Here is a 22,213-nt window from a genome sequence, read left to right on the forward strand (position 1 = left end):
GGACTCTCCCTCAGATGTTACCTTGCACTAACAGTGAATTGACAGTTTGGCTCAAATCAAGAAGAATAAAACTGCTCTACTCTGAGCTTTCTATATCTGGGTCAGGGTCTGCTAATGTAGGTGACAGGGGGATATGTTGGGATTTAAAACCCTTTATCTGCCTTTGCATTAATCCTGCTTTATGGCCCACACTTGAGCTTTAGCTAATATGATTTGTATTGTCAACGGTTTGCCTGAAGGCCTGGTGCATTTGATCTACCAGGATGTCATCACTAGACTTCAGCAAAAGGCTCTTACGCTTTTGCACAGTTGAGGCACTAAGAGAGTCGGTAAGTGCGAAGGTTGTTCGGATACATATTTGGGATGATCTAAATGAAAACCTGTGTTCAGAGGGCAAAAGGCCTTAGCCAAAACCATCCAGTCTGTAAGTTCCAGTGTGCTGGCACCTGCTGACTCATCTCTCAAGTTACTTGTTTTTCTTTTTTTAGCACACCCCAAAAAAAGTCCGTAATAAATTCTTCCAAAAAGACTGCGTCCATTGTGTCAGCTTCCCTCTAACGATCTTCTCTGCAGCAAAGTGCATTGTGGGATCACCCCTGTCAATGCGAGGCCTTCTCCAGATGGGCCGAACAGATCAGGTTACACTGCATTTTTGAGTGCACCCTCTCCCCACAGACCACCCCGCCTCCCAACCACCACCTTCAGCAACTCTCTGGCCCCTTTCTCTCTCAGTCTGACTCACTCGCAGTTTCCTGGGTGGGTAGAGTCGAGCTGAGACAGTGCTTCTCCTGTGTTCTAATGCAGGCTGCAGAGCATTAGTGAAATAAGATTATCTTCGTCCTTACGCAGTGTCTGGACCGGAGTTGGACGAAGGTGTGAGTCGGCCGCTATTAGGCTGCATTTAAAGCGGAAGATGCTTCATCAGCAAGCATGTCTGCATTTTAGCCCATTATTTTCATTGCCTTTCCACAGATCGTTGAACATTTTCCATCTTATGGAGATGTGGTTTGAAAGACAGGATCTCCAAGCATGTATTTCCACTTTGTAGTGTGATTATGCTGTCTTAGCTTGAGGTTCACGGATCAATCAGGTCCGTCTGTCAGTCGATCTCAAAAGCAAACTTTTTCCACTTATGCTGTACAATTGCAATTCAACCTTATTCCTTAGCTCGCACGCTGATGCACAGTGCATGTAAAACTATTCACTCCCTTGGATGCTTTACCCTTCTGTTGCATTTACAAATCAGTCATGATCAATAAAATGTAGCTTTTCTGATTAAAGGTTTAAAACAAGGGAGGTTTTAATGTCAAAGTGACAACTGATTTCTACAAAATAATAACAATTAATTGCTGGTCATTAATTATAGCAATGATTTGGTCAGGCAAACCCTCTTGGTGGGTTTTGTAGTTCTTTCTTACTGAATCCAGGTCTAAGCACTGTTTTTACCAGCGCATGCTTCTGGAAGAAGAGTCATCATGAAGAGCTTGATTAGAGCTTGAAAGGTTCAACCAGTCAAAGGTGGATTGGGGGAAATGTGAAAAAACTATATCACAATATAATATAAATTCTTAATTCTTCTAAGACATTTCTTTAATCTGAGAAAGTCCATAAACATTTATACATAGTTTTCTAGACATTATACTATTTCAAGAGCTCTAAAGTGTTTCCAGTTTAGGTTGCAAAAACTTCCAATTAAAGACTTAGTACATACAGTTATTCAGTCATGTTAAAATTCACCAAAGGTCAAATCTTAGGAAGTTCGCAGGCAATTTGATAAGGGACAACTAGAAATATGCGTTCATCTGGTCCCAAAGCAGTGATTTTTTGTTTTTAAGAGATTAAGTCTTGTTTGAGCAAGTAGGGGCTCAGGCCAGAAGCATGTCATCCATATGTGTGGAATATGTGTGCATGCGTGCAGAGGTGGAGAGCCTGGGATGCACACGTATTAAGAAACGATTAGTGGAGATTAAAGCCCGGCTACAGAGTCTGCTTGCAGAACTCTGGACAAAAAGAATGACCCAGCCCCTCCCTGCAGCGCACCCCCTGTGGTGCTGTGCCACTGAAGTCATGGCTGAAGCTTCATCCAACTGTTAAGAAGGATCAATGACAGTGGCTCCCCTCTTCGGATGGATCTTTCACTGCTAAATATATTGCTTTCATGATGGAGAACCAAAGCTTTTCTGTGTAGGTCAGGGGTCACCAACAGGGTGTCTGTGGGCGCCCCAGGTTTGCCCCCCACAGACCTAGGAGTTGCCCAATGAGCTGTTGACCTAAAAAAGATATTTCATTGATCATTACATTTCATAATTTAAAATAAACTGGTAGCTGTTTGTAGTACACGACAAGGGCGGCACTTTAGGGGGGCGGCGAGCCCCCGGCCAGGGCCTAGAGGAGGCCCGGATGGAGAACAGGAAATTACGTCAAGGATCCAGGTCTTTATCACGTCTGATGAGAGCTGGAGAAAGCAAACCCTCTCCTGTCGAGTATGGTGTATGTAGGATTATTTAAAATGGTACCCCAGTAGATTATATAGTAGACTGCCCCAGTCATTGTTGACTCATGGTTGCTAAAAACTTTACCAGACCGACTGATTTTAGTGACATAGTGGGTATAAAATATTGAATAAAATTTTGTGCTACATGACTGGCTTTATTTACATTTTACTTTATGACACAAGTGGATCGTCCTTATTGTCTCCAAGTGTATTCTGGGTAAGGCTTGTCACCAGCCGTCCACCAACGTCATCATCAGTCACTTGGCAACAGATAGCAAACTAGATAGAGCATTTTTACGGACTACGTTAACACGAGAGGAGCTCCATGGAGCGGCAACGTGAAAAGGATGGAAAAAAGAGAGCAAGGACAAGGCAAACATTGGACGCATATTTTGTTTCTCGTCTTGGGAGATGAACCGGACTTTTTTGTTGGCAGCGATTCAGACCCGCCAAAACTGCCAGCCCAGCGAAGGAGCCGGACTAGTTACAGGTAGCAACTCTGACATTATTCACAATGTGTGAGTTAACTGATACAATTTACTGATTGTGAAGTGTACCAGCCCAGCCGCCTAGCTTACATCCCCTTTTCTCTCCGTCATTGGTACAGCGGTGATGTCAGGGGCTGAAGGCTGAGTTATAGTCGCTTCGGGTTGAGCGCGTGTTTGAGCCAAGCCAGCAGTATGGCGTTTATAGTTACGGTTTACACTGGAGCCGCCCGGACGAGCGTGAACCGCGGCGCGCGCGATCCGCGCCGACTTACAAACATCCAGAGGTGCACGAGGTGCTGCGACACACTGCGCATGCGGAGCGTGCCTCTGCGTAGCTTCTTCAACGCGCGCTGCTGCGTGCTCGGTTCAACGGGTCAACCAGGCTCCAGGCTCTGAGTTGAAATTGACAAAGTGTCAAAATGATCCGAACCCATCCGCGGTTCTGAACTGATTTGAATTTGTGTCGTTTCATCGTTAGTGACCAGTAGCCTGATGTTTCTGTTGTTCTCTTGGTTTGTTGTACTTCATGTCAGATTCATTCCAGAATGACATATTCGCTCTAAGTGGTGTAAGCTCCACTGTTGCGGGTATGTCTGTGTTGTAAAGTTAAATTATCACGAGCTTCATTATTTGAGTACAAAGGGCCTGGTCATTAGCCCCGCCCCCCGGCCCCACTCTAACTTGTTCCGCTCGTGGTACCCAGGAAGTAGCTCTCAGTTGCAAAACCTGATGACCCCTAGATATCAATTATTTATTAATTGAATTTTCTCCTTAAAAATGGTTTATTTCTAACATGGACTTACAAAACACAAAGCTGTTGCATCACCTACTGTAAGATTTGATTGCACTTTGTGGTGGTGTCGCTGACTGAAAGAGAGGGAGGTAGGCTTTTCCAGGAAAACATGCTAATAAGTCCTTTAATCTACAGAGTTAGTTTGCATATCAAACTTAAAATGACTCAAATGCTATGTGGAGACATGCACTTAGTCTTGTGTGAATCACACTTTTAAGGTTCCAATCCAAAATACCAGGGGAGAGTTTAGAACAATAAGCAATAAAGGATGTTTTCATCTGTCTGAAAACAATCTTGTTGGGCTTTAATCTGGAGGAAGAGTGGGATGCACACTATGACGCCTGATAGATTAGGGCCTGTATGCTTCTCTCTCTCTTTCTCTCTCTGTTCTGCTCCGCAACAGAAGGGCCCTGCTAGCAAATCCCAGGCTTTAAAGCAGAGGAGGTTCAGGCAGCTTATGATGTAATCAAGGCCCTGTGTGTCACTGCGGGAAAGGTGGGGGGTGGAGTGGAAAGGAGCGTTGAGGTTATTGGGTTTTGTGGCATAATTAGAAAAAAAAGAGGCAATAAGAATAAGATACAAAAAAGTGGGCAGCGAAACCTCAGAACATGAACAAAATTTTATCAGAAAGAAAACACAGGGGTTAAAAAGCTTTTAGATTTTTGCCTTATTTTAAATTAGCATCATGAATCTAAATAAGTGTAAAATATTTTTTCCACTTACAAAGAAAAAAAAAAAATATATATATATATATACTTCAGACATGTTAAAGGCTGTACTAGAATAAAATTTAGAACATTGAAGACAAAAAAAACAGTTGTTCCACATGGATCAGTTGCAAATAAATTAGATTTGAACAGACAAATCACTTAAAAGTCTACATCATGCCACAAAGCAGTAAAAACCCCCATGTCTGAGGAGACAAAAATGAATTAATCTTAACACTAAAAAGCTTGTAAGTAAAGATTTTTGTTGTTGATCCGGAGGTCTGAGAATGTGTCTTTCCTCGTGTCCTAGCATGAAGAAAGACACGAGTAAGTTGGTTTTGGCCATGTAGGAAGTGATGTCAGAAGTGAAGAGACAAATGTTTGGGTCAGTGTGGTGAAAATCTGGTGGGATTTCTTTGAATTTGAGTAGGCATCGCCAGATTGAACTTGACAAGTGGATTGCAGGCACTAGACATTTTCCAGAGGCTGTACTGTTAAACTCTATAAAGACCAAGGTTTAAAGTATACACATTGCTTCACTTCTTATCCATAGTAGTTTTAAACAGAATATAAAACATGACCTTTGGTTTCCTTTTCTTCCATGTGTCCTGTCGTTTCCTTTCAGGAATTTTATATACGTAGAGAAGCTGGTTGCCTACAAGACCGAATCCTAATTGCATGATTGACTTTAAAAAAAAAATCTGAACTTTAAAGAAAAGGACAGCTCTAAAGTAGGCAGGCTGTAATGCTCCAAAAGTGATCTGTATTTGTATGACCTTCAACAATGTGGATTATTATTGATGCCCTCAGGACCCTACTGATGTGTGGGTGTTTGGTTGAGCCTCCTGACTGATGTGAAGAAAACGTTTCATGAATTGGGTGGTGAAGCTGCTCATCAGCCTGCCAGCCTCAGCCTTAGTGTCTTTTACCAAAGCTTGTAATTAAAATTTATTGTGTTCATTACTCTAATGGCTGTGGCTACGCCATTTCTATTGTTTTCAATTAGAGACTCTGTAATTGAGGCTACATATTTGAGGGCTTTTGGTGGGATAATTATGGAGAAGAGCCCTGAAAATGGTAAAAGATCACTCGTCATCGCCATCTTTGCCAACAGATTCCCTAGGGAGAGCTGCGCAGCGTGTTGCATCCTCTAAAGATTGGGAGCAGATGCCCTGGAATCTGGTTAAGAGTAACTCCCGAACTGCTTTGTGAATGTGGATCTCTTTTGCTTCCTGTTCCCAAGCCTGATTTCGCCATCTGGGAGAGTGCGGATGCTGTCTTTAGGAGGGTCGTAAGCCACACCTGTGGATTTGATGTGTGTGTGTGTGTCATGCATAAACAAGATCACAGACTTGAGGAAACACGGTGCTGTTGAAAGAAAACCACTTCAGCGAAATACAAAAAAGGAAAAAGATTTTTCACCTTTGTAATAGAACAAAATTAGGAACCTCAGACTGGGTCTATTGTCCAGTGGGGCTCTGAATGGAGCTGTTGAACAGACCAGATGAGAAGCTGCTTCCAGAAGGTCTCATTCAAAGCAAGGCCAGGTTAGCCAATCGTATCCGTATTCTCTTCCGCCTGCCAAAGACATTCCCAGGAGCCCTGCCCTTGATTTTAGTCTTACTTTCCCTTTAAACAAAAAAACTTCAATGTCCAGCTTAAAAGCTCCTTTACTTAGTGATTCAAAGTGCTTCCTGTTATTTTGGGTGTAAATTTAATTGCTCTTTAGAAAAAGGATATCATACAAAAATGGTGGTGGGAGAATGTTTGTCTGGGTCTGCTTCACGGTCTACCACCTTTCTTTAATGAAAAAGAAAACATTTGGAAGCTTTGAAGTGGTCTAGCCAAAGTCTGGATTTTGTGTTCAGGCTGAAAACCCTCCAATGTCTCTAAATTAAAACAAATGTACAAAGATGAGACAAACATATTCCACTGATTCGAAACACTTCGACTAGTTTCTGCCAACACAGATCATCAACAGAGAGACAGCCAAAAATACTAAGTAATCCCCAAATATTTCAAATTGTGAAGCATTGTCACTTTAGTTATTTAATATTAATAAATTAACACACAACCTATGTTAGGAAGGTTTACCATCAGCAGAGGAACCGTTTGAGAAACATCTCACTGGAGCCTCTTAATACACAAGCATGGTGGAGTTTAAAGTAAAAGTTACAGCTGTTTCAGACGTCCACTCTGGAGACACATTTCATTTATTTCACGACTCAAAATGTTCATCTGCATTACAAATGTGACATTTAATCCAAATTTGACTTCCAGCAATGAGCGAAAAGGCGTTGATCAAGAAGATTCAAGTGATCCATGTTAAAAATAACATACTAAAGGGTGCGCCTCCAAGTTCATGCACTATAAATAATAATAATAATAAAAAAAAAACAACCCAAGACGGGTTTAGTAACGCAGCAGTAAACAACAGCATAATGTATATCCTGAGACTGCCAATCTTGGCATGTTTGGGTGTGATAAAAGAAAAACGGAAACAAGCACATGACAAGACAATGTAATTTAATTTAGTTTTCCCCTCTAATGTGAGAAAATGATATGGGAGTGTGCAGAGCAGCGATGGGGAACGAGAGGAACCAAAGGGAGTGACTGCTGATCGTGGCACCACATTTTAAACAAATAAAAATAATTGACTAGCATTACATAGTACGTACACGTCAAGCCCAAAATTGATCGCAATGATATTGTGGCTTTCCTTCCGTGTTTATTTTTATTTTTTTGGTTTAAAGTGAGGGTTAATTTTACAGAAATAAATACTAGACACTCAACATCACAGAGCTTAAAAAATATGAAGATAAATGAAATTCAACAACAAAAGTCTTATCTTTACATAGTAAACACAATGCATTGATAATCATTTTTACTTTCCCCTGCAGTGGTACATTTAAAAATATATTCAACATCGTACACAATGTGTTGTCTTGAAAAAAACAGAAGAGAAACAAGTCTCCAAGATGGCTGTTCAGTGCCTTCTACTCCGTTTGAGGTCCATAGTGTCACTGCTCCAAAGTCACGACCTCCACTGCCTGGCCGTCCAGCGTGACAGTGTTGTCTATGCGTGTGGCGACGGGCGCCATCGCCACCTGAACTGGCCGGTTGCCCTGGGCGAGGCTGGTCACTACAGTCTGGTACATGCTGACCGGGATCTGGACCAATCCTAACGGGAACAAAGGAGAGCGGAATCGGCGTCAACACCAAGCAGAGGAAATATCATTTTACCTCTCAGAGACGATGACGTTTTTGTTAGAATATCAACAACACATGTCAGAGTTCCTACTCAGTTTTTATGCTAAAATTTCCTGGTTCTAGATGGATGTACAGATGAAGAAAACTCTTTAGATGAATACAAGAACATATGGGTGATGGACAAACGAATGACTGAATTAAATGGATCTGTGTTGATGAATGAATAGAAGGACGGAAAGAAGGACATATCAGTTGAATAAAAGGAAGTATAGACGATTGGAAGATAAATTTAGATGTACAGAATGGGTCAGTGGATGGATGGAGACGTGTATTGATATAAACCTCTCTTTTTCCCATATTCATCCAGCCCTGGAAACTAATAAAAATGAAATTCCACACTCCTTCAGATTGTGTAGGAACCCTGTATGTTACTTCATAGAGCATTGTACCAATCAGACATCCTGGGCTTGCTTCCCCCATTCCCAGCTGTTTTAGTGTTTTGAGTCTCTGCCTGTAGGGATTATTGCTGCGGACATGTGGGCCTTTTGCTCCTCCCTGCAAGCTGCCACTGTGTCACAAGAAGGCCTGAATATCAGCACAGGAGATGGCAGTGGCTTGCGATCGCTCCTGTAACTCATGCTAGGACTGGTAATAGCTCTGGATATCAGAAGAGGGATTAGCTGGAGAAACGCTGGCCTGAAAAGGTGGCCACAGAAACCACAGTAACTGACTGAAGGCTTCCAAAAGACCGCTCAGATATTTCCACTTTGACATTACAGAGGCCTGGCTGCGTTTATGTCAGTTTGTGAATGACATGAGCCAGTCAGCCAGCGGTATGAGTCAGCGCACTTCACTTCTGTATAGCTCCTGATTAGCTGACCTCAACAGAAGATATTGCATTATTCTTAAATGATAAAAATGAATACCCTTAATTTTAAGGCGTACAATGTTGATGTACATTTTCACCGATATCTTAATTTGACAAATTTTTCAATAATATAGAAAGATAATAATTTATTTTTTTTTACACTCCTTGTGTAGTAGAAACTGAAAACCGTTGGCCAATAGGTTATTGGATGAACAAATTCTGTATTCTTTAATTAAATAATTCAGCTTCACTGATGTGATCAGATTTTTCTGTCTGTTCTTTCCTGGGCTTCGTTATATAGTTTTTCACCAACTGGTATTGTTCCTTTTAATATCTAGGGTTGAATTAGAATGCATATAATTGGATGTGAATCTGGCAATATGACTGAATTGCAGGAAAATTGATCAGATTGTTTTGAACTGATATTTGACCAAATTGAATTCTGTCTGACTGTATATAGAATGGACCTTCTTGTCTTGTAAAGTATCTCAAGATGACATTTATTTCAAACGGGCAGTACATAAAAAAACGTAAAAAACGAAAAAAGAAAAAGTAAAAAAAGTTTCTTTCGGCTTATCTTCAATTGCCCCATTTATCTTTGTTGTAAATTTTGTAATTTCTTGCACTGTGCTTGTTAGGTGTGCGCTCTGGTCCTGGCTTCACTCATGGGCTTTCTTAACCTCTGCAGGGTACAAACAGTAAGCTGAGACAAGAATGCGATTCTTGTCGCACCGATTGATTTTCTATAAGTGCTCAATCCCATTCAACACTGAAAGCGATGCTGGCTCAAACATCTTCGTGTGTCTGAATTGCCCATCCAAGAGCAGAAATTTCAAAAATCTAAATGAACAGGTGAAACCGTGCCTGTGTGTGTGCATAAACTGTACACAGAAAAGCAAGAGGACATCTGTGTGTGTGTGTGTGCTGACAGCTGGTGAAGCGATTAAACCCAGGATTGATGATGGAGTGGATCAAGCTTTGTAGGAGGGATCTATTCATGGATCTGGAGTCGTCTAGTTTTTGTGTAGCACTGTAATAACTTATCATTCAAAGTAGGAAGTGTTACTACAAGGTGCACACAGATGAAACACACCATCTGTTAAATTAGCACAGAGTAGATTAAAACTAAGGTGTCACTGGTGTGAAGCTTACACGTAGTAAGGCTAATTCGAAATGCCATTGACTGGTTAGCATTTGCTAAAGTTCACACATTCTGACCTAAAATATGGGATTTTATGTGATGGACTGATAGAAAATACAGCATGAATGTGAAGTGGTGGAAAGTTATACTCATTTCCCTTTAATCAGACGCCTCGAAATAAAATCATGTGGTGCTTTCAAAGACATGCGGTTAGTAAATAGTCTCTGTGTAATTTAACATCAGTGTAAATATAGCCAGCCTGTGAGGGGCTTTGACTTTTTCTTGGAGAACATTAGTGAACAAAGTGTTTAAAACTGCAGCAAAAATTGATTTTAATAACATGAACACAAATGAAGGCGAAACGTTATTGGATCTTAGTTGTTAAAAAAAAAAGAAGTGAAAATGACAATTATTCTCTCGCTTCACATTTCCGAACGTTGGTTGGTATGTCACGTAAAATTCCAATAAACTATATTCGAGTCTGTGGCTGTAACATGGAAAAGATGAAGGGTCACGGATACTTCTGTCGTGTTTATGGTAACACAAAGGGCGAAGAGGTACCTGTAGCGTCTTGGACCCCGGCGAGAGCCCCCACAGCAGCTGCCGTCTCTGCCAGCACGATCTGCCCCCCTCCTTGAAGAGTGGCCTCTGCCAGCGTTGCTACAGCGTGAGCTGCTGCCTCACTGCAACACAACCAAAACACATTTGTGCACACGTTTTTAAAATGCTATTACATTAGCAAAACAAAAAAAAAGGTAGATGGAAAGTCTAGGCCTAAAGATACAATCTTCTGGCGGAAAGCCTAAAAGCTTTGAGACGCACACACGCGCGCGCTGACGGGTTTTTAGAGATGTGAGGTGAAGAGGCAGGAGTGTATGAGCGGTAAGAGGCTTTACTTGTCTGGACTTACAGGGAATCTGTCACATCTCCCCAAAGGCCAGGTGCTACGGCTTTACCAGAGCAGTTTTATTAACCAGATCGACTCGGTGGAATTATCGCCAGCTTATTACCACCACAGCTTTGATATGAACTTATGGAAGCAACTGCAACGGCTGGTAATCATATTTGTGACAGAAGCACAAGATAAGCGGAAAGGAAGATGCGCTGCAAGGGTACTTAGTGATAAAAAAAACAAAACAAAACAAAGAGGCTTCTGGAGCTGGAAAATGTTCCAGGGTGAGAGGAGAGGAGCAGCTCAGCACGAGTAAACAGCAGCAGGGGAGGGGAGAGGAAGCAGGACCCAGGAGGGCGCAGGTAACAAGCCCCGACGGGAGATACTCAAGAATTGCCATGACAGTGCTGCAGCAGAGAGCGAACAAACATCTCAGGCAATTAATGATGAGTTCAGCAAATTCAAAACTTTTTTTTTCTTTATATATATATATATATATATATATATATATATATATATATAAAGCATCTTTTGTCCTGCAAATAGAATCCTTATCTGAGCCGCTGTCCCTTTGGCTTCTGTTTAAAAATATCAATTGTTCTTGTATGACAAACAATTCACTGTTGGTTAATTAATTAGCTGCTGAAATGGCACGAGAGGCAGGTGACTCATCAGCATTGAACCCCGGTGACCTGCTGAAGCAGACGCAAGTTTTATTCAAGCGAAAATTAAGAGTGGTGTAAAAAAATACGAGAGACATGACGGTAAATGTTATAAATCCACCACAGCGGAGTCCTGCGAGGTGAAAACCTCAGAGTTTTCTGTCAGACATTGAAACTGTGAGTGGTTTTTTTTGGCTTCATACGTGGAGTACTTTGACAACAAGATTAAAATAAGACTTTGCAGTAGGATTATTATAACTCAGTGCAGTATATTTACCCAAAATATTTCAAATATGAAAGTGTACAAGTTTCAAAAAAGTACTTTTATGCATTATTTTATGTTTCACAAACTAGTAAAACATGAGGAAAAGTGCAAATAGTTGCTTAAGGGGCGAGGGTGTGAACAGATTTCGTAACAATAAAATATCACCATCTCTTTACTTTCTGTCACAGTGAAGTCTGTCTTGCAAATCCCTCAAGGAATAGGTTCTACCCAGAATATTTATATCAAGAACTCCTAAACCAGGGCTAAAAGTATCAAGAGATGTCTTTTCTTTCTCTTAAAGGTTTGGGGAAAGAGAGTTTGGGAAACACTGCATTGCCCAGGACAAATCTGCAATGCTCAAAGTTGTAATTTTGTCATTTGAAATGATCTAAAAGCTCAAAGGGGCCTTGATCTCAAAGGATCGACTTGTATGATGTCATACGACAGAGCCATCTGTTTTTGTGTTTCTTGTAGCACGACAATCTGACAGGGTGTAAAGACTATCGGAGATTTTGGGGGTATTTGTTCTGTTTTTTTATGTATTAAAATCAAAATAAATGTTAGATACAATGTGATTTCTAAATGAAATTATACTAGCAGGACTACAGGTAAATGTTGCCATTTTTCCTTGTAGTTATCATACCCTAAGAAGCTTAAGCCGACGTCCACTTCCTTAGGGCATTACATGACCCCACCCCTGTTGACTGACCTGTTGAGAGCCATGGTTACGGTGGCTCCCGGCTGGATCTCTTGACTGGCAGCTACTGCGGCTTCAGCCAGCGATGCTACGGCCTGCGTGGCCTCCGACGCTTGAGTTGTTTGGATTGTCATCTCTCCACCCTGAAGTGTGGCCCAGTTCTGTTCCAACTTGGGAAAATGTAGTTTCAGAACAAAAAAAGGCTGCTGTGTTCTACCTTTACCTCCACTCCCTCTATAATTACGAATGTCTATGTTCGGTGTAATTAATGTTTCAAAAAGTGATATGGAGTAATGTTACCTCCCCATCTGTAACAGTCGAGTAGTTGACCTGCGCCACCGTGACGCCGGGAAGTTCTGACGCATCTGCCAGAGTTGCAACCGTGTGTCCCGTGCCGACCTAAAAAAAAATAAATAAAAAACAGAACAAATCAATCTTGAGAAACATTTAGCCACTCAAAACCCTTGACGAAAGCAGAGCAGCGCACACACCTGGATGAGTGAGACGGTTCCGTCGGGATTGTTGACGGTCTGTACGACAGTCTGTGAGGGAACGAGGTGAGCGATGCTCTGGGCTGCGGTCAGGTGGTGCTGGGCGGCGCTCACGGTCGTCACCTGCTGGTCCTCGAACGCGTACAGCAGATCCTCGCGGCCGTGCTGCTTGTAGCAGTTCTTTACTATGGTCCGCAACGCCTGCGTCCACGACACCTGGGGGACGCGCGAAGAACGGTTAGCGGAGCGGGACAAATGGATTCAAACAGGATAGAGTCGGGATACAGAAACGTGATTTTTCCATACTTCTAACGCAAATTGACAAAGTTCAAATATACAAAGGATGAGAGAAAGGTATGAGCTGGTGGAAAGATGGATGGTTGGGAAAACAGATGGATTGGCAAAGGATATGTAACTGGATAGATAAATACAGTAAAATTCAAAACGTTTTAATGGCACCTTGATCAAAACTTAAGACAAAAAAACACTAGAAATACAGAGGATGGTTCAATCCTCCTGTATTACAATCATGCATAGCAAAAGTCTCTTGCTTTTAGCTGCGCCGGATATAGCTCTGTACAGCCTTAAAAGATTTTGTTTGCACAAAGCCTTGCTGGCTGTGACCCAGTTGCTAGGTAGGGTATTTTAGCAGCTAGCTACCAGAAGCCTCAACCGCTTCAGGTCACAAAGTATGCAATAAAGATATCTGCAAGCGAGAAAAACACTAGCTATAAGAGAATATATGTGATTAAATAGTCCTACCCTGGCGAAAATTAAAACCCGGAATTAAGGTCTTTAATGCCAAATTTCATTTAAAAAAAATAAATTTAAGACATCTTAGAGGCCTTTGTTTCATAAACACCTATTTAAAACCTTTTAAGGATGCACAGACAGACAGAAGAAACGACTTTTAGACAAACGAATAGGTTTGTCTAAAACCTATTCGTAGGAACCCTTGAAGAATTTTCAGTCAAATAACTGCATGAGAATGCTGCGTACTCTTTGTTTCTGCTCCTCGGTGCGGACGTCGCTGCGAACGTTAGCCCAGGGGATGTCGTCAGGCCACCACACGGGCTTGCAGCTCTCCTTCCCCCAGCCAGGCTTCCCTCTGCCTGTCGAGTACTTCAGCATCTCTGGAATGAAGGCTCGCAGTTGAGCCTGGAACGAAAACACGAGGAAAAGATAAAACGCCAAATCTTTCCGGTCAAAAAGGCACACATTAACGCGCGCACGCCCTTGAGCAGGCTGCAGTGGATACGTATTGATTGGACACACACTGAGAAGGTGAAGAACTGCAAATAGAAACAGGGTTGCTAAAAGGAGAACATGTTCATTAGGAGACCGATCTATGGCTGTGGCTCCAGACTGACACCAGGAGAACCTCCTGTGTGGCAGTGCAGCACACTCAGCATGACTGGGAGCTTTATACAATATATATGCATATACATGCATATATATTGCATGTATATGCATGCAATATACATTGCATGTATATTTACATGCAATTTTCACAAGTGTCAAAATATTCGTCCTACATGAAATATGAATTCTTTGACATTTGTAATCGCAATGCACGTTGGGTGAGCTCGATTATATTTAGTCTTACACACATAGGCGCCCGTCACATATAAGGCACCTATGTGTGAGACTAAGGGGCCTGGAAATCAACTATATTCAGAGGCATTTACTCTGAACAAATAATAATATAAATATTTAGTAAATGGGACCAAAATTTAGCAAGCAAGGTGGAACAATAAAACTGCAAATCAGTAGGAAGTGTGTGGTGAAAGTACTCACTAAACAGGGATGAATGCAAACGCACATCACATCCTTCAAACTTTAATTTGTAAAACACTTTTGAAAACCTTGCATCACCTAACTTCTGCTTCACAATAATAAACCACAAACTTCAATGTGTTAAATTTTATTTAATCTAACAGACCAACACAATTAATTGATAATGAGATGGGAGGTGAATTATGCATTGGTTCACTTTCCTTAAAAATAAAAACCTGGAACTCGTCAACCTCTTGTAGATTCATCCACACAGCATGATGCCACCACCGCCATGCTTCATTGTGGGGATGGTGTGTTCAGGGTGTGGCCGTCGCTTCGTTTTCCACTACACTTTGACTTGACATGTAAAACACTAAATTTCACCTACTCTTTAGGTGGTTCCTTACGGCTGTTAGTCAAAAGGATACAATACAAAGGTTCGATTTAACGCCACTCTGTCACTCGATGGTTTTTGCTGTCCATGTTTTAATTTAAGAAGGAATGCTTGATGTAAGGTTTTTGTTTTGTTAAAATACATTTTTTGTATGCCCCCCCCCCCCATATTTAGTAATATTCAAATGCATAATGTCCCATCTATGCCTTTCAAATATGCATACAGTCACAGTTACCGGCATGCTGTGGTGGGGTTTTAGTGCCTGTGTCCTCAGTGTCCTGGTAATATGCACACATCACCAGGGGATTATATTGCACAATGAGGCATTGCAGCGTCTGCCTACCTTGACATCACAGGCTAAATTTGGTTCTGAGAGAAATAAATCCCTGCCTCCTCCCTATTAGACCCCCCTTCTCCTAAGTCACAATCAGCCACCAATAAACTGCTTTGCAGGGCGTCACATGACGACACACGACAAAATGGATCTCGGAAGAAAATGGAGGGTCGGCGGCGCTTAATTACAGCCGCTTTGACAAAACAGAGGCTACATCTGGTGGTTGGAGTGAGGGAAGCTTGGGTTCAGCAAACAGTGGGACGCAGCTTGGATTAGCCAAGGGCAGGGACTTAGCTGTAAAGGGATTCTTGCATTTCCACCTGTGGGTGATGCGGATGTTTGTGTGCGGGGCCAGATGGCTTAATTAAAGTGGCTAGTTTGTTAAGTGGTATGTTGCCCTCATGCCGACCACCCCACCCCCCCGCTTCCAATCTTAATCCTCCAAAGCAGTGGGCCAATCAGAGTTCGGCATGGCGGCTGTATTGCCGGGTCCCTGAACCTAACAAGACTGGGGGGTAATTACAGGCTCAGGCTAGACCTGAGATCACCTGCTACAGATGCTCCTTATATGTGACGGGCGCCTATGTGTGTCAAGCACATTGCAGATTATTGCATTGTGATATATATCAGGAGAAACAGTTCGCTTTAATGAGTTCTATCCCCTTGGTTTGCGAGGTTTTCCCACAGGGGGAGGAAGGCCTCACGTTTCCAACACATGATATGGTGCGGCTGCTCATAGCTGTAAGAGCAGCCGCACCATTCCACCTGGCCTCTCCATGCTGAGTGAGGCAACAGGTTACTCATGATAATCCCATCCTACAACCTCCAGAAAAACAAGCACAGACTAACACCTGGCCTCTGAGGATTTATCCGGCCCCGGGATTGGCTGGGACGCTCCCTGTACCGTCTCTGAGGGCCGCCAGCGTGCCCTACTCTGACGATGTTCTAACAGAGTGCGTCAGCAGCACGGGGACAGCAGCGTAAACAAGCCGGGCTCCCTCGGGTGAAGAGAGGACTAATGCTCCCAGTGAAAGGCCTGCCAGGAGCAGACGGTGCCACACTTCCTTCCTCTCACTTTCTAAAAGACGGGAGATTCTGCTTCGCTTTGGCTGATTCAGCGTTCAATTATGAATTAGTGTCACAGCTGACGTAGGAGAAAAGGGAAGGAAAAATAAACGTGTATATTTACATACATTTAAATGGTTTTGCTGTAAAAAAAAATTGGGATTTTGTTAAAGGGAGCTTAATATAAATGCATGCAACACTTCATTTATTTTACTTGTAAAACATTTAGAAAATTTTACTTCTACTTCACAGTCATGCACTACTTCCTGTTGCATAAAAATCCCAATTTTATGCATTAGTAAATGCTAATGCATAAAATAATTTTTACGCCACTCTGGTTTGTCAGAGGGCGCCCTCTGCTGGGAACATGAATTTTATGCTGAAATGTGTAATTTACTGCAAAGCTACCAGCTGTTCCTTAATTTAATGAGACAGAAGTCTGTGGACGTTTCACCTGTGTCATCTTATCCACGGACACTGGGATGCCGTCGATGGTGAGCGGCGGCAGTTCTGACGCCAGCTCTCCACCTGCAGGTGCGTGCTCAGCCAGCGCGTTTTCCAGGTCCTCCAACATCATGCTCTTATACTTCCTTACCTGGAGACCAGCAGACATCATGAGACGTGAATTATGTAGGCAATATTTGGATTAAAATTATATTTAAAAAAACCCCCAAAAAACTCAAAAACACTTATGTTAAAAACAGAGCTTTGATGGTCTCTGGCCTGATTATGTAATTGTTCTGGAGGAATTTAGATTTCTTTAGATATTTTTCAACTTTGCACCTTGAAAAAAAAACCCTGATATGACAGAGACAGAGGACAGCGTAGTGGATTATATAAAGAAAACTGACTGCTTTTATAATTTATATTTTTCTTAAATAAAAAAGTGCTTTAATGCTTTTCAAAATCCCAAGTTCGAAGACTGCAGTTTTTGTTTGGCTAGATTCTGCAAAGCTCTTCAAACATCCAAGGTTCTATTTTGAGAGATTCTGAAAATGTTTTGAAATCACACGAGTTCTATGCAAAATTCTGGGGGGAAAAACTGGATGACTTTCAAAATCTTTGCAGGATTTAACAAAAGCCACTTCTGAAACTTTAGAGGGATCTTATAAATTTAACACAGGCTCTTGTTAAAGATTTTTGGGATCTCACAAAAGAAATGCATTTGAGATCTCTAAAAACTTGGGAGCATGAACCTGGGATATTTTTGCATGATTTCACAAATATTAATCTAAGACTTTGCAAAGCTTTTGTGGGGTCACATAAAAGTATTCCTTGTGGGGCTCAGTGCCATTTATTTCCCAGACATTTCTGCAAAGTGCACTGTAAGAAACAAGATGGCAAACTTCAAGACTCCAGTTACTGCACACTGAGTTTGACTAGAGCAGATTCTGACTGCGTGGATCCACTCACTACGTTCTCCAGAGGAGCCGCACCAAAAACTTTAAACACCGGGTTTGGTTTGGAGGGAGAGACACACAGCACTATGGCCTGCTGGCCCACTCTGGTGGTGTATTCGTCCAGTGTAGCCCGTAGTTTTCTGTAAAAGTACATCATGTTTTACTCCATTTGTTGGATCAAAAGCAGCATTGACGCAAGCTCAAATGTCTGAAGTTACAATTTTGAAGATCTGTTGGAGTAACTCACCTGAGCAGACGAGTTTGCTGCCTTTTACGGATGGAAGGATTTGACTCAAAGATGTGAGGTCTTTTTCGTTTTTTGCCGGTTGCTACAGCAGCAGCCGCAGCCATGCCTACTGGACCTGAGACACAAACAACAAATTACTTTAAATTCTACAAAAAAAAAAAGGAGTTTTTTTCCCCATCTGCTTTTGAAACAACTTGCGATTACAACAGAAGAACTGCATAATATTTTCTATATTTTTCTAGATTTAGAGATGTGTAAACTTCTCAGTCATTTAAAAGCATAATAAGAAAGTTTATCTTGAATATACAGGGCAGATTTTTCTCCAGACATCAAGCTGTTAGGTGAGGAATCTGCAAAATCCAGACACAGGAGGGACAATGTTCTTGAATCCTGTTAAGAACATTGGCACCACCTGCTGTCAAACCAAGTGAATTACACTTTATAAAAGCTATTTGAATTATAAGACCACCTGAGAGACAACGCATAAAACTTCCCAGAATAAAGTCGCTTCTTCCAACTATTTTGGTATCGCGTTTTCTCTCAAGCAGGTAAATATTGTTCTCACCTGCAGCAGCCAGGTGAGCAGTAATCTCATCAGTGCCAGCTGAATTGAGGATGTCTGTGTCATCGTAGGGGTCGTCATCTGGAGAGGACGTCGAGTCTTCATCTGCGCTCATCATCGCAGTGTCTGTGAAGGCGGCCACGTGTACCTACAGGAAATATATCAGAAGTACATATCAACAGAAAACATATTTTATGGGACAATACACAAAGAAACAAAAATGTAGGTTTTTTTTTTTTTTGTCATTTGGAATCTCCAAAATTTGAACGGTGAAGTGAACCTGTTGGCTGACGGCGCTCGCCTCGATGGTGGTCATGTGTTCTGTCTCGTGCACCCCGTGTTCGTCCATTATCAGCCGCCAAGCTTACACAGCTAGCTTACACAGTACTGCTGGAGAACATACAAGAAGACGTGGTTTTGCATGACGAGGACATTTTACCAATGCATGCTTTGTTTCAAAAGATGTTTCTTTTATAGAAACAGGTCTGGAAACATGGACTGATTCATGCTAGAGGTTACAAGAGACTTGATATTGCATGGGGGTTCATCTTCCAGAAGGACAACTGTCCTAAACATTCAGCCAAGGAGTTAAAATAAAATTATTTACAACGAAGCATAATTGGATTTTAGAAACGTCGTGTCTAAGTCAAAGAGGTCAGAAAAAGAGGCTGATCCAATCTCCTGAGTCAGGTACCATGGTGATGCATTAGGGTTATAGAGTCAGTTACCAACCTAACCTGCACAGCAGCTGGGTTAGGTGTAAGGCTGTTCCTCTTTGACTACTGCTGTTGATGAACCAGCAAGTTAATTTTATTGAATTTATATCAGAATTACATATTCTAATCAATAGAATTAGACAATTTTGAATAGGATGTGTATCGATTTGTTACCAGGGAACTGTGTTGGGTTTGGCTGATGTCTCTATGGTAAGGACAGAAAATCAGTCAACATTTTAAGCAGCAGAAATGAGCAAAGGTTTTGAAAAGTTTCAAAAACACTTAAGCTACACGCCATTAATATTTCTATCATCTACAGTCCTAATAAGGAGATAATGAAAGTGCCAGACTGATCCCCTAGCTGTGCACTGCTGGTATGCTGGCTGAAAGAAGGCTACTTGACATATTACTTCATTTTTAACAAAGATAAATTCTGATGTTTGCAAATGTTTGAAAAAAAAAAAGACATAAAGAAATTGTGCTAGAAGTACTGAAGCACCAACACTTTGCTTACTAAGGTTATGCTTGCTGAAGATGTAGCATATAGGCTAATTAGCTAGCTAGTATCAGCTTGTTATAATTGTGTTACCAGCAAAAATGCATAATTATCTGCACACTAGGCACATAAATGCATTTTTTATACATTTTACAGTTGTCATAATTTTTTTTGTTGTTTTTGTTAACAGTATTCCCAATTTGCTGTGTGACAAGGTAATGTTTATTCTGTGATTTACTGCAGGCTATTGCAAAAACGAATAAATAACTAATTAATTAAAGTACACTGAAGGATATCTAGATACTAGGTAACCCTGTTCATCCTGATGTGCCATAAAGTAGAAAACAGAACGCTATATGTAAATATGTAATCTCAATTATTTCATACTAACAGAGCACATTACAAGTGGTTAACTGGGTGTGTGAATGTGTAAACTATTTGGTAATTACAGCCTAAGAGATGACAATCATATCAACAAGAAAAACAAACACATACGTGCATACAGGAAGTTTACACACTTTATTGAAGCATACATTATTTGAAACTGAGACTCCAGAATTTAAAGAGTGACAGTTACAAAAGTATCAATAAAAATATTACATTAAATTTGCTAATTTTTCAATTCATCACTTTATATCCAGAGGAGATAATAGAAAAGAAAACCAGCTAAACATCTAATTCATTGCTGATAAGCTTGTTTGCAGTGGATCTTTAGTAAATCAATGGGAAGAATGCACTGAGCCATAAATATACTCATGTAATAATCCATAAAGCCTGTAACGAGGCTTATGCTAACAGAAACAGGTATCGGAGGACATTTGTTTCAGTCTGTTTGTTATCAATGAGTCCTCTAGGAAGCTAAGCTAGCTATGTCCTACATTCGGCTACTTAGCTTCCTGGCTAACCATTTGGCGGTGTACAGTCGATTATCTGAATGATATCAACACTATTACGAATATATACATCAGTAATTCAGCTATAAAATGTGAACAATAACGATGTCTGTGCAGGGTGTGAGGCGATCAACAGTAATGCAACAGCTAGCATGAAACCCGCGCAATACGAAACAAAACATAACGCTAAAAAGAGGCCGAGCGGCCTAGAGATCATCCAGAGCTGCTACTCTCTGTCTGAAACGGTTGTCGAAACGCGCCAACAAACTCTTTCCCTCCCAAAAAAAACAGCTTCAGATGCTAAAGAGTTGCACTCCGAATCAACATCTAAACAACCATCAGCTCTCGCCCCTGCGCTGCCGGGTTCGATGATGCGGCTGCGCCGGGGCTGAAATAAATGGAGATTGCGCGGTAGGGCACTAACCTCAGAGCGGCTGCGCTACTTCGGGCCTGCGCCGTACAGCGGAGATGGAGCCGGGCTTTGATGGAGGACGGAGAGGAGCCAGCACTGAAAAACAATACTGATCCGGTGGTGCGTTCAAGTACCACCCACTTAGCGTCTGCAGTCTCTGTGGCATACAGACAATGAGTCAAAACACGCTGGAAACAATGAAACGTTACTGTTTATTCCTAATGAGAAACAAGATGATATGCCCTGTTTATGTACGAGAAAGGAAAGAATGACACTTAAAAACAAGTCAGTGTTGGTGCTTTGACCTACATGAAGTTTCTTTATAACTAGAATTTTCCTTTTTTTATAATAACAGTGATAAGAAACATAATATTTAATCAGCTAGCATTTTCTGTATTTGTTAATGGTTGTGCGCATGCTTACAGAGGTAGAGTAGCCAATAGTTGTAATCAAATAAGAGTATCATTTCAGCATCTTTCTAATCAAGTAAAAGTAAAAAGCAGTCATGCAAGAACTTACTCAAGTAGATTTTGATCACAGTATGTAATTTATCATTTGAATATGATGCAGTCTGGCAGAAAAATAATTAATTATGTATTCTGGCATTGTGAGACTAGAATTTAAAAGGTAAAAACTAGAAACATGTCTACAAAAATAAATTCTGGCAGAAGAAACACTTTTCTAGAGCATTTATTTTTTCCATGTAAGACTTTCTAAACTAATACTTACAGTAGCTATTGATTATATATTGGAACAGGGAGAAGAGCTTCTAGTGACAATAATGTTTATTGTATTTTCACTTGATCTCCAAATGATTGAGAGGGAGTATTATTTAATAATGATTTTACTCAAGCAAAAATAAACACAAGCATGTAGTAAAACATCTTCTAAAAGTAAATTTTTCCCCCCAAAAAGTTGCTCAAGTAAATGTAATGTAGTAAATGTAACTCCTACCCACCTCTGTGCTCTATACAAGCAGTCGGACTAATTAACTGATTGATATAAAGTTAAAAAGGGAGACAGTAAGCTTCAGTGGGTTGAAATATTTGTTTGTTTATTTATTTACGCATATGCCACCTTTTTGTCCAAAAACGTTTTGTCCAAAGTTTTGTCCACCATTCTGTTCTCCAGCAACCACATATGACTGGACTGACATATTCACTCTTGACATTCATACTTTAACCTGGAAATTATGAGATTAAATTTAAAA

At 41.1% G+C, this 22,213-nt stretch overlaps 1 protein-coding gene across 3 annotated transcripts; it reads right to left on the bottom strand.

Moving 5' to 3' along the window:
• Positions 1–6,672: 6,672 nt before the first annotated feature.
• On the bottom strand, positions 6,673–21,145 carry nrf1 (nuclear respiratory factor 1). Of its 3 annotated transcripts, none has more exons than XM_028044376.1 (12): positions 21,016–21,145; positions 18,767–18,876; positions 18,490–18,634; positions 17,925–18,039; positions 17,691–17,817; positions 16,732–16,872; positions 13,708–13,866; positions 12,709–12,924; positions 12,518–12,616; positions 12,230–12,387; positions 10,263–10,384; positions 6,673–7,663 (listed from the first exon to the last, which is right to left on the bottom strand). In XM_028044376.1, the coding sequence occupies exons 2-12, from the start codon at positions 18,833–18,835 to the stop codon at positions 7,503–7,505; spliced, it is 1,512 nt and encodes a 503-aa protein (XP_027900177.1). In that variant the 5' UTR covers positions 18,836–18,876; positions 21,016–21,145; the 3' UTR covers positions 6,673–7,502. The 3 variants fall into 3 exon arrangements, with proteins under 3 accessions (XP_027900177.1, XP_027900178.1, XP_027900179.1); XM_028044377.1 differs by having other exon boundaries at positions 18,767–18,873; positions 21,016–21,124; XM_028044378.1 differs by having other exon boundaries at positions 7,503–7,663; positions 12,230–12,378; positions 21,016–21,144.
• Positions 21,146–22,213: the final 1,068 nt, after the last annotated feature.

Source organism: Xiphophorus couchianus, chromosome 17, assembly GCF_001444195.1.
Source record: "Xiphophorus couchianus chromosome 17, X_couchianus-1.0, whole genome shotgun sequence".
NCBI classification, from domain to species: Eukaryota; Metazoa; Chordata; class Actinopteri; order Cyprinodontiformes; family Poeciliidae; genus Xiphophorus; species Xiphophorus couchianus.

Bases quoted from the DNA above. Each gene is read 5' to 3' on its own strand.
- nrf1 (XM_028044376.1), bottom strand. From the start codon at position 18,835: ATGGACGAACACGGGGTGCACGAGACAGAACACATGACCACCATCGAG. The intron at 17,818-17,924 runs GTGAGTTACTCC...GTACTTTTACAG, and splicing joins CAGCAAACTCGTCTGCTCAG to AAAACTACGGGCTACACTGG. The intron at 13,867-16,731 runs GTGAAACGTCCA...TTTTCGTTCCAG, and splicing joins CCGTGGATAAGATGACACAG to GCTCAACTGCGAGCCTTCAT.